Consider the following 12,769-nt stretch of genomic DNA (forward strand, 5'->3'; position numbering starts at 1 on the left):
CTTTAAAGTCACTAATGCATCATTAATCTGACCAGCAACGTAGATGTATGTCTGTGTGTGTGTGTGTGTGTGTGTGTGTGACTGTGAGTTATTGCCAACAAACGTTCAAACGTGGGACACAGAAGGAAAGAGGAAATCAATGTTTTTAATGTGCAGTGATAAAGTAAGGGCAACTGATAATGATTGTGTTTCTATAAAGATAGACATTTCTTTCCAAGTGAAAATTGTGTTTATATATTTATATAAATATCTATATTATATATAGAATACATATCTATTTGCTATGCATACTCAAAAATCACACCTTCAAATATATTTAAAAAGTCTTTCAAAAACACAAATGTATTGTTTTCTTTCCTTAAACATGAACTATCCATATGAACCAAAGTAATCATCTGGGTGGGGAGAAGAAGAAGAAGAAGAAGTAGAAGAAGAAGAAGAGTATCGTGTTTTCAAAACCAAACCATTGAAAATGCTTCACTTTTTAGTTGAGAACCGCAGAGAACAGTTTCCTGTGTGGAATTCAAACGCCACCTCAGTCTCTCAGCAAACACGATTCCATATCTCAAGTGTACAAAACCAGCGGAACACGACGCACAACTCCCCGCTCGATGGCAGATGAGATGCAAATAAGTATGACGTCTCAGGCAAACTCTTTTCTGTTACAAAAATAGAATTCTTTTCAAAATAATCTACAGATTTCTTTTAAGGTGAGGCATTTCACTATCACTCTAAAACGACAAGGCTGTTTGTTTCCATAGAAAATATTGTATGAAGCTTTAAAGAGAGAGATCGGGGGGTGGGGGGGGGGGGGTGTTTTTGCCGGTTCCTCCTTCTTTTTGCATATTCTAAGATGTTTTTTTCCTTTTTCGTAGCGGGTTTCCTTTTAAACTAGGTACACTTTTAACGGGTAAGCGAGCAAAAAAAAAAAGGTTCCTCTTGAAGCTCATTAAAAAGGAAAATGTCCACTGCCCCCCCAAAAGAAAAAAAAAATCTTAAACTACACAAAGATTGAAAAACAAATGAACAAATAAACAACTACGCAGGTACAGGACACTTTCCTAACAAGTGCACTGAGATGATGCGAAGACAAACTGACAAGAAATCAAAACCCATAAAAAATATTTGTAAGTTAAAGCGAGATCTCTACGGTACCGAAGGCAGCAAATGTGACAGAAATGAAACCACTGAACAGAACAGGAAAACACTGATGCTACAAAGAAATCGAAAATTATGTACAAGACCCTGTTTTCCTTTTGCACGTGTGTGTACGCGTCTGTGTGTGTGGGTGTGTGTGAACAATGTCACTGTGTTGGTTCCTCAGTGTGAGGTTCTTGCGAGTCCCTGTTTTTAGTGATCAGCCAACAGTATTTCTACGATATTCCCTCCGGTTCCATGCAGACGACATCCTCTGTGGCAGAGGGACTGTCCACTGGACAGCACCCATCCTCGAAAAAAGGAAAGAAAAAGTATCTTGACAACTTCCGAGCCATTAAAAACAGCTGGTACCAAATGGATCCAAACGCCTTTGGGCTGTTATCTCGACGCGCCAGACCGAGGCGCGTCTGATCCCGATTGATCCGGGCACAGCCGGCGCCGAGTCTCTTGTCGTTACCAGATCACGCTGGAGATGCTGGTCTCCCGCGGCAGCAGCGGCAGCATGGCGTTGTTAGCGTGCGCCTCCTCCAGGCTGTGCTCCCGGCTCTTCCCGGGAGGCCGCTGGCCGTTGAGCAGTGTCAGTGGGATGTTGCAGTACGTGTGCTGGTTTCCCAGAGAGGAGAGCGGCGGCAGGGTTCCCCCGGGGGTCAAGTCATACTCGTAGCTGCGGTAGTAGTGTTTCTGCCTCATGGTGCTGTGGAAGGTGTTGTGGAAGGTGGAGCGCAGCTCTGGGTGGGCGGTGGCCATGGCGGTGGAGGTGGCGGCGGCCATGGAGATGGCGGAGACGGTCTGCAGCTCCCCGAAGGGACCCTGCTCGCTGACGTCCAGGGCGGGCTCGTTGGTGAGCATGGGCTCCGTGCGCCTGAACGGCATCTCGTACTGCAGCTGCTTCCAGAACTTGGAGCTGAGCTTGTTGCTCTTGGCGCCGCGCCACTTGATGACGGTGAGGGTTTTGATGGTGTGCTTGAGAGCCTCCACCTCCTGGTAGTTCATGATGCCGCGCAGCTCGGCGCACTCGATCAAGATGACCTTGATCTCGCCGGTGGCTAGCATGTTGCGCAGCCGCGTCTCCAGCTCGAAGATGCTCCAGCCTCGCCGCACCACGTAGTTGGGCGTCATGACGATGATGAGGCGCTTGCTCTGATCCACGCAGCGTGCCACGTCCTCGATGTAAGCTGCGGAGGAACGGACAAACGTTGACTGGACGGTTCAAGGGTTGGCAAAATGAGAGCTACAGTCAACGATGGCGCGTTTAACCTATCCACGGACGTTTGACAACTGACACCAACACAAGACGATGACTGTCCGACGGTCGGAGATGGAATGGAAAGGTTGGGACGAAGCTGCACATGTGGCTGAGAGGCCCGCCCGCTGGACCGGGCCAGAGGCTTCCGGCCGTGCAGGACTCCCATGAGCAGGAAATGACAGCATCAGATGCAAGAGGAAAAGACTGAGGGCGAGTACCTCCAAAAAGGCGCGTGTCATCCCGGTAACGCTCATTGGCGAGACCTAAACATAAACACGTTCACATTCAGGTCACAGGCGGTCCACAACAGAGAACATCCCTCATAAAAGTGCCCACCTTCCCTTCACTCCTCTTATTTTTTGTTTCACACATGAATAATCACGCAGCCCCCGCCCCCCCCTTGATTGGATATTCATCTACAATGATTCTGCTTGGCGCTGCTGCCACCGGCAATTTTCTTTTGATTAAAGGCAAAGAGGCGGCTCAGTCAGCAGCGCAGAGAACCTTCATAGATTTCCCACTGATGTTTAATTCTGACTGGAGCAGCAACACGCGCGGCTGTTTTATCTGTTCCACATGAAGCCTACGTAACAAACACACAGCATCACTGCTAACTAGAGCGCCCTGGGTCCCGCCGGCAGAGACGGGCCGGGAAGCAGAATTTGCATGCGTGATATGTTCAGACAGAATTTTCATGATGCCGTTAATACATGGATGAAAACCAGGGAGGATGGTGAGTGTGTTCACAGGGCGGCTGATGGCAGGTCTCCTATAGTGCACGTGTGAGGCCCCTAAATGACGTCAGCGGCATGAATCGTAATGCGACAGGTACAAAGGAGAGTTAACAGGGCTACGTTTCTCCTCTTTATTAACCTATAGATTTATACGATTCTGGGTCATTTCTCTTCGGAGGCAGAGCGCTGAGCCTGGAATGCGGCAGACGCTGGAACAGAAGACAGTGACGAGCAAAAGTTCAGACGAGAAAAACAGAGATGTGAGATGAACAGGGCAGGACCACGGCTCAACCAGCCTGTAATCAGACTGTACTGTGAGCGTGGGGAGACGGCCGAGCACCTCTGTCACCTGGGTGCTCACACTGGTGTCAGACGCTCATTAGGAACATCAACCTCACAGTTTTAAGAGCTGCCTAGTTTTGGTATATTGCTCAAGGGCACTTTGACATACAGACTACAGGACTGAGTGAACCAATGACCTCTTTAGAGTCAGTCAACCACCAGAGCCACAGCTGTCCAGTCTGCCCAGTCTGTACTCAGATGTTCTCTGTCTCCATCTGAGATACTGTCGTCCTCATCTGGGAGTCAGGACATCCCTACTAGCGAGTAACGGCTCGATCAGAGGGACACGTGCAGAGGGAAACTCCGGCACCTCCAGACTGATCCCTGGTGTCCCTCCTCCAACCTTGAGACCTCCTGCTGAAGTGGAAATCTTCTCATCTCCTCTACAGATGGTTCCAGGTGATCTGCTGCCTCCACGAGTCCTCCTGACCAATGGGAATTAAACCTTTAAACACTATTAGACTTTGTAGAATCGCCCTCCTTTGCCAGGACATGTCCTCTTTTTGAAGCCTAAAAATGTGTCTGGGCGGAACTTCAAAGTCATCTGGGATTTTATTCGAAAGCCCACAGGCTTTTTCCCTTTAGCGACTGTCCTCATCCTGGATGATATTGAGGCACGTTTGACACAGACACTATGCCGATGATGTCCGCTCATACCGAAGACACAGGTGGTTGCTAAGCACCTGCACCTGACACTCATACGCGTCACCAAACGTCTGTTTCCTGTTGCAGTTTCAGAAAATCAAACCTCAAATTTGGACATCCGTTCTCGACCCGTCCCCAAGACGCCATATTTGACCTCATCACGTTCCCACATTCATGAACTCGACTAACTTACTAATCATTCACTTATTTTCCTTTTATGAGGTCTCATACCTCCTGCCTCTGATTTGAAGGAAAACTCTTAAATGAAATGTCAAATGCTCCTGACCTTCTCAGCCACAGCTCAGATTCATTTTTCCATATAGGTTAGTCGGCCCCCAAAGGCAGCTTCAGTCTCCAGTGTCTCCAGCTCTCCTGTTCTGTGGTGCCCCACATTCCCCAACAACATTTACCTAAACCCTCCTCTCCTCCGTCTGTCTGGCACCATTATTCATGCTTACTGTCTCTCGCTGGCACTCTCACACAACGAAACTGACAAGCCTGCAGATTCCTTCCTCGTCTCCCCGGTTTTCCGGTGCTTCCTCAGCATATATTTTACATTTTGTACCCAGTTTTTTCCTATTCAACAAATCAAATGGAGCCACTGGAATGCTCACTCGCTGATTATGTCATTCTCATTCCGTCCGGACCCGTCCTTTCTCAGGTGATTCTGAGGGATTGGAGCTCAGACCAAACATGCGTCGCCTGATCGACAGAAAAACCTAAATACTGCGAGGATCAACTTACATTACTCAAAAAAGTAGCCAGAGAATTGACCAGTCACGGATGGAAACGCTCTGCCCGACTGCCTGAGCACATCTGTTTCAGTCTCTGAGATTTAAGTTGGCCTCTTTCAGGCAAATCCTGCACTCTTCCACTGGAGCAACGGCTGTACGGCTGCTTCCTGTTTCTAGAAGGAATAGAACTGGGAGGGGAGGTCTGACTCTCTTCACCAGCATCCTTCCACCGATCATCAGCGTCCAGTTCCCGTCAACCTGCTCTACAGTCTGTACAGTCGCGTGGTTGCGGCGTGGCCCTTGATGGTGAACCACAACATGAAACTATGTGCAGCTAAAGCTTTGGAGCAGCTGGGATCAGCAGCAGAATGGCTGCAGCACTTACTTCCCGTCGGAATGAGGTCTCTGTCGGGGATGAAGAGTTTGTAGCCGTAGTGTTTCTCCAGGACATCAGGGAGGATCTCCAGGGCGAAGCGCTCCTCCTCGCGGGTCTCCTGACTCCACTGGTCAGGGTCCACTTTGGTGTAGGACAGATACGCGTCATAGTCTTTGTTTTCTGAAAAAAGAGAAAAGAAAATGCACAGATGACCTTCGCTAAAGGAGTTTACCAAATGTACAGCCAGCAGACTGCACATATACATTACAGTAAGATATCCTTTCACCCATGGCTAACGTGCTCCTCCACTGTAACTATAATGTCTTGAGCCTTTATGTCACATAAAGACTTACATACAGCCCAAAATGGCAATTGCTATTGGGCCACAATGCACCTCAGGCTGTCAAACACTTTTGGTCTTGAAATTTTCTGTGTATCAGAAGTAAGCTGGGGGTATAAAATACAGCCAAACAGGGAACCTTCTTTTCCACCTCAAAATAATTTCCCAGAAGACGAAGAAGAAAAAAATAAATAAACAGACAGAAAATAAATGGGAAAAAGGAGCAGCGGCGTTATACTGTGCAAATCCCAGTCATTACGGTCTGTTAGAGCTGGAATATGGGCCCAAAAAAAGGAGCATGGAGCTTTGAGACCTTGTGGAAACCCGAGAGCTGCGGATCCAAACAAGATGAAATTAGGAACCAACCTCGAAAATGAACTACCTCAAAAACTTAAAATGAAGAGCAGCCGGTGCCGACATTCTCCTTCTGATGAGACTTAATCATGCAGAAGTTTGAGTCAACAAAAGTGCTGCTACTGTAGAAGCCAGAAAGTTCTCACTCATTTTAAAATAATACAGAAAAACAAGTCAGAACACTGTGATCTATTCAGAGAATATATGCTTCTACATATGCAGAACGGCGTTATTATGATAGTTATGTGATGCAGTAACTCCTCAGTTTTTACATTAATTTAGCAATTAATAAAAGTATAGCTACAGCAGCACTAATATCATGATTGTAATGTGTAAATAAATTATAATAAATTGGAAGTTGGGCTACATTTGTTATATTCTGGATTCTGACTTCATTCTTCAGCACCGTCCACACATTCGTGACAGTAGTCAAGTCAGAAAGTGCTTCCAAAACATGAATTCTCACCTGAATTACCTATTTTGTCAAGATAACAACCCGACCAAGCAACATTCATATTCTGACTCTCCCAGTCATCAGATGAGCTCTGTGGATCTGCTGCAGAACCAGACAATTATGTAAGCCTGCCCTTCAATTTACACCAGGAACAATCCTGCCAGCAGGAGGGGGCATTCACCTAATGATTGTGACTCAACCATCTTTAGATTGGCAACATTCTGCTCTCCTCGTCTTCCCCCCGCAGCCATGCACTCACACATGAGTGACAGGGAACCGAGAGAAAATGCTAAATGTTAAACTATAAAACCTGAGAAAATGGGATGAAAGGTTTTCATTCACACACCGGCATTTTCTTTTCTTTTTGTTTTTTAAAATTTGCTGTCTGGCACAGCCGTTACCTCCGTCTACGTCCTCGCTGCCAAAATGCCTCCTATAGAAAAGCATCAGCTCGATCTTGTAGCATTTGTAGAGTGAGATGAGGAAGATGAGCAGCAGGAGGATCGCTCCCAGCCCTCCTGCCAGCTCCACGGTGTACATGAGCTCTGCTGAGGATGACACGTACACACACACACACACAGGCACACAGAAACATATTAAAAACGGTTGACCTGTTATGCATGTTGGCATTCTTCTCTGTTTCTCCATCAAATTCGGGATGAGCGACAACAGGACAGAGCAACATTTGGTGCAAGGCAGAGAAATCAATAGCACTTTTAGCTCCGGGAGAGGGCACATCAATCTTCATCTGGAAGAGGCGCGAGTGTCGTTATGGACTTATGGTAAAATGAGAGGGCACGGTGAAGGGGGACGGGGGTTGGGGTGGGGTGGTGGTGGTGGTGGTGGGGGGGGGGGGGGGGGGGGGGGGGGGGGGGGGGTAGATGATGAGAAAGGGAGCTTATTTCTTTGGTGTGTTGCGATGACATGCATCATCCATAATGGGACATGGCTCAGCCCTGGACACGGGGGCAGGCACTATCAAAACAAGAGGCTCTGGTTTACTTACATCATGTGCCCTCCCCACTAAATAAAAAGAAAGAAGAAGGATGCATTCTGTTGTCTGTGGATGCTAAAACTCGCTTTTATCTCTGTCGAGCCTCACGGTTGCTATGTCAACCACATTCAGTGGGTAATATCGCCAATACTTTTTTTAACCACCAACCACACAAGTTTTCCTTTCTGCATTAGCTTGAGATCACTGATGTTTTCGCTGTTATTTAACTCAGCTTTACATCCTTTTCACAGTCTGTAACTTATTAACGATCCTCGTGATTCATCAACGTCTCACCGGTTCAAGACATTTTTCTCTTTCTCCATCTGACTATTTGACTAAGAAGCCCAGTCTGATGGGCAGACCTTATGGAACATGAAATAAACATCAAAATAACATGAAAGACTGAGAGATGCAGGGCTCAATGTGAAGCCCCGCTCGGCTTGACGGGGGGGGGGGGGGTTCAGTAACGCCAACGATGACCACTTAAACTGAGCTTTCTGCCGCCTATAAAGACGATCACAGAGACTCGAAGCAGGGAGGAAAGATAACGACCTAAAATTTAAATGTATGATGAACTTGGCGGCCTGTTGGGAAACGCTGGGGACCAATTTGTTGCCTAAATGGGCATCGTATTAGGGCCCATTTGGAGCACGATGTAAGCAGCACATGTAGGCAGCTAGAGAGGAATCATGCTAGATGGTTAAAATAGCTGCAGGAACAAAAGGACCCAATTAAAGTGAGCTGAGGTGTTGTTGATACGGCAGGCACTGCAAACACAAAGGAATTAAAAGGTCATTTGCAAGGTCATTACAGGTGGAGTACTAAGACAAGTGAAAACTTCAGAATGTTCTGTTTTTTTTGTTTTTTTTAAAAGAAAATCTCCAGTTACTCTGGATCAACACGGTTGGTTTTCTATGTTTTTCATCTAATAAATAATCCTCCTATCGCTACACTCTTTAAATTCTCCTTACTGCTTGATCATTATATGAGTTCAAGCTCTAAAGCAAAGTCTAACAGTTTTTCTTGAAAAACTCAAGCTTGTTGTGTTTGTGATGTTAAAACCAAGCGGAGGAACAGGAGTCAAATGACACAAGCAGACCCAGAATTGTGTTGAACTGCTGTCACTGGTGCATCACCACCAATCTGTGCCCTTCACCCAGCACCATTTCTACACTTTAATGAGGACCTGGACCAAACTAAGCCCATACATAAGAGCCACAGAGGGAGAGCAGTACGACTAGTTTCACAGGCCACTTATTAGGGAATAAGATGCAAAGTTTCGGCACCGATCAAAGTCAAAGAGCTCTTACCGCGCCTGAGGAGCTGAATGGTGGCGTGACGTCGTCCATTACCATTTTCAACATAACAGGAATAATTCCCCAGGTCCTCCTCCTCTATGGAGCCAACAGTCAAGGAAATCGCCACTTCCTGCTCGCCGAGATGCTCCTTGATGACCCTGCAAGGCCAACAAAACAAGACTGAAAACTAACTGAAGCATCTGCTGTGTGTCTTTCTTTTATTGAAACAGTGTGTCTGAGTGCGTCGGTGTGTGAATGGAAACACAAGAAGAGGCCACGAACTGCCCTCTGGACGGAGGGTTTCGCTGCTGTGGGTGGATGAACTGAAGGGACAACACTTCATGCTGTTTTCTTTTTTTTTAACTCTGCACAGAAGAAATTAATGTATGAGGAATAAAAATCAATATGGGCTGTTCTTGTGATGCAGTGGTGGTACTAGAGCGGGGGTGGGGGGTGGGGGAGTTTCAAATGCTGGCAATCAGAAGAAAATCTTTTTATAGTGGATGCCATGGAAACAGAGAGCGGGAGGGAAAGTAATATTCCATAAAGTAAATGAGTGTCCCCTGCTGGGCTGCTTGAGCCTGATGGAGGAGGAGAATGTGTAGATAATGCTCCCTCACACATCTCTCACACGCGACTTACACAACACACAAGTACACTTTGAAGAGCTGCAAGCACAACAGTGAAACAGCTCCTCTCTGTGCATCTGGTTGTGTATCCTACTGCAGTGATAGCAGAGGATACGCAAGGCTTGAGAGGGCAGAGGAGGAGTGACCCTGGAAAACACCGAGCTTTTGAGTCGGCCGGCTCCGCATAAGCAGCGTGATGAGACGCTCCACCAGTGGTGTTTGAAGGCACGTCACAGGCCGCCTGAAGCAAGTGCAAAGACGTCCTCGCTGTATCTGTAGTTTCCTTTGAGCCTGTTGCGCAGCGGGCTGGTGGGCTGTTGGGGTACACCAGGAGGGTAATAATGGGGAAAAATGATGTCTCTCTGGAGAACGACAGGCGCTTTGAAACCTCCACTTTCAGAGTTCTCACACGATTGCTCGAAATCACTGTCATGAATAATGACCGGCGCTGCTCAGAGTGAGTCTGAAATAGGCATGTTGAGGACCTAACGAAGGCGTCATTGTGTATAAGCGAAGGGCAGAGATACTGGAGGATGTTACACACACGCAGGAGAAGGCAAATGTCAGAATCTCATCCGGAACCTGTGTGAACCCTGATGGAGGCACGGTGCGCGGATACCTTCCACATTCCTGATGAGCTTTAACGCTCCGCTGAACGTATGTTTGTAAAACACAACCAGCATGTCCGATAGCATATCGATCGCCTTCTTTATGATGCTAGATCACACTTGTTTTGTCTCATTTATTCCTTTCTACACACTAGCCTAATGCTAGGCCATCCATGAAACGATAACAAGTGCCTCGTCCTGCTGGCCAAAAATGAGAATTTATAGACTTGGGTTACCATAGAAATGAGCTTCTCCAGATCAATAGGTGTGGAGTTGAGCAAATAAATGTGAAAGTGAAGCGGAGGAACGCGGTTTGTCTCGAAGCTCAAGTTTGTCTGGTGATGCATTAGTAATAAATGTGTGTGGGTGCCAGTCTAAGGAGGAGAGGCAGGCCGACAGAGCTGCTGCATCATCCACGAGGCGGCCGTGGCTGCAGGGTGTGCACAGATCTGTTCACATGAAGTCCTGCTTCTCCTCTCCTTTCTGAGCCAGGGCACCGGCTGGCTGCATGGGAAAAGGCTTATGGCAGCAGTATTGGCACCGGCGAGCGGGTGATCAGATGCATTATTGATCCGCTGCGTGAAATATTGGGATGAATTATTGGAAGGATAACCCCTCGGTCAGCGAGCGGGAGACGCCTGCTGTCAAGACGGTGTTTGTGGCTAAGATGAGATTCCTGGGTGTATCGCTTTGGATTTTCTTCTTAGTGACTGCGAGGAGATTTCTTAATATTTCTGTCTCCACCTCCCCCCAGCTCTCCCCCACCTGAACCTCCTCCTCAGCTCCCCGTGGCCCATCTGCATGCTGCCATAGGTGGGTGCAGCCAGAGAGATACTGACAGTGGCGGCGGTGTGAAAAATGGCGGTTGTTAACCATCTGACAGGACCGTCTCCCCAGAGCCGAAGCCTCTCCAAACAGACCTAATGGAAAACATGCACGTGCACCATGTGGGGAATGGACTTGTTTAAATGTGCTCCGCCAACAGGAAAGATAGAGAAATATTAGTCTGTTCCGAGCCCGAGATGTGAGGCGCGAAGAGGGAGAAGACGACATAAACAGCGTGGGCTCCGCTTCAGCTGCACAAACTCTGTGATAAATAATCGTTTGACCTATGTGACAAAACCCACCCTCAAATTACACAGTTTGAATAAACAAGCAAATAATGTGCTGACGGATTGAATGAATAATGATTTATTAATAACGACGCCTTCATCTCTGCGTGCTGTTTATATCACAGAACAATGCAACACGCACACCCACACCCACACGCACACACAGACACCAATGGAAACCCAGCAGTGGCAAATAAATCTCTGTTTCTTCTGCTTACGCAATTTGTATTTAGTAGGCAATGAACAATGCCTTTATAAGATTCTTTATTGCATTCTAGTAAAATGATCCACGTGCAATTAACCCTGGAACACTCACGGTGGTGATTCTCACTCACGTGACGGCGACTGGTGTGGGAGGCTGGGCAGGAACTCTAATTTCAACATGACAGTGTGTTTTTCACCCAACATTTTCATGGATTTTCATGTTGCGGTGGATTAACCCTGTAAAAGCTCATTACGCAAAGCAGGCGGATTCCAAGCGGACTTACTTGATGTCACTTTCTTGAAACCTCTCTTCGTCCAAGTCTTCTATGAACTTCTCTCCCTTCATCCAGTAGATGAGAGGGCTGACATCGCCGCTGTAGCCGAAAAACGCCCGGCAGGTCAGGTTCAAAGCGTTTCCTGCAGGGACAGACAACGTCCTGCTGTAAATGACTGCTCCAGAAACGAGGATCATTAAAAGAGAACAGCTATTTATATTTGACTCGCATCGGAGAGAAATAAGCATATTTATCCTGTACTGTCCTCCATTATATGCCGTGACAGAAAATGGCTGGAATTCAGAAGCAGAAAAGTGGTGAGACAATTAAGAAAAAGCCTCCACAGCGCGCGACGTTACGACAGTGCGTTAAACCTGGATTCATTACTGCAGCCAGTGCAGAGCTGATTAGGAATGTGGGGAAATTCTACTAATTCAGTCAAAGGTTCGTTAGACTTAATGCAGAACACTGATCTGAAAGCAGGAAAACATCGCTGGACACACGAGGGCACCCAAGAGCTTCTCGTGTGTCCCTGGAACAAAACACGGAAGAGGTTGATTTTCTTTAGCGCTGCTGCTGCTGCTGCTGGGTAAAGAGGAAGGTCAGGAGTCAACAACTGCAGTTTGCTGAGATTCGATGCGCGGAGGAGAAGAAATTGTCAGCGTGGAGTGTTTGCTGTGTTCCGTGAATTGATGAGTTTTCTCTAATATGGGATAAATTCCAAGAGGAGAAAAAAGTTGATTCTAAAAATTCTTTTTCCGATAATGGCGATGGTGTTATTATGCGCCGGGTGAGAGAGATTAGAAATTCAAAGTCGTTGCTGATCGAGAGCTGTAATGAGGAGAGAAAGCACTTTCCTGCAGTCTACATGTGGTCATAGCAACAAATCGAAGTGTTTATTATGTGCTACATTGCTTCAAAGGTGCATTTCACACCTCGACAGCATCAGTCAAAGTAATAATGCCGACTCTTAAATGCACGACTCCAGTTAAAGTCTGTCGTCTGCCAGCATTTTCACCAGGACCAGACATTTTTGTGCGTCCCTCCTCGAGCACATGTGCACATTCCGTGCTTTCTCCCTGCACGCAAGGCTGCTGAGCGTAAAGAAAGCTCTATATATTATATATGCAAGTTTACTTTATCTTCTTCGGAAGCCAACGTTCGCAAAAAAGCCGGCGGCGCAGAAATCATGCAGCGCTACCTCTCGGTGAACCCGTGGCAACATGTAAACAACACACAGATGAGGAGCGCTCATCACGCAGCACC

The 12,769-nt window shown here is 47.1% G+C and overlaps 1 protein-coding gene across 4 annotated transcripts in view; it reads right to left on the reverse strand.

Annotated features, from left to right (window-relative positions):
* Positions 1-125: 125 nt before the first annotated feature.
* il1rapl1a (interleukin 1 receptor accessory protein-like 1a) overlaps positions 126-12,769 on the reverse strand; it is a 125,504-nt gene continuing 112,860 nt past the window's right edge. The window contains exons 7-12 of one of the 4 annotated variants that reach the window (XM_057051436.1): positions 11,513-11,645; positions 8,688-8,833; positions 6,785-6,928; positions 5,245-5,415; positions 2,623-2,667; positions 126-2,333 (exon numbers count right to left, since the gene is read on the reverse strand). In XM_057051436.1, coding sequence (XP_056907416.1) covers positions 1,612-2,333; positions 2,623-2,667; positions 5,245-5,415; positions 6,785-6,928; positions 8,688-8,833; positions 11,513-11,645 — 1,361 coding nt within the window. In that variant the 3' untranslated portion in view covers positions 126-1,611. Of the gene's footprint in view, positions 2,334-2,622; positions 2,668-5,244; positions 5,416-6,784; positions 6,932-8,687; positions 8,834-11,512; positions 11,646-12,769 lie in introns of all 4 variants that reach the window. The other 3 variants (XM_057051425.1, XM_057051456.1, XM_057051446.1) reach the window with 3 other exon arrangements.

Source organism: Takifugu flavidus, chromosome 1 (assembly GCF_003711565.1).
Source record: "Takifugu flavidus isolate HTHZ2018 chromosome 1, ASM371156v2, whole genome shotgun sequence".
Lineage (NCBI taxonomy): Eukaryota > Metazoa > Chordata > Actinopteri > Tetraodontiformes > Tetraodontidae > Takifugu > Takifugu flavidus.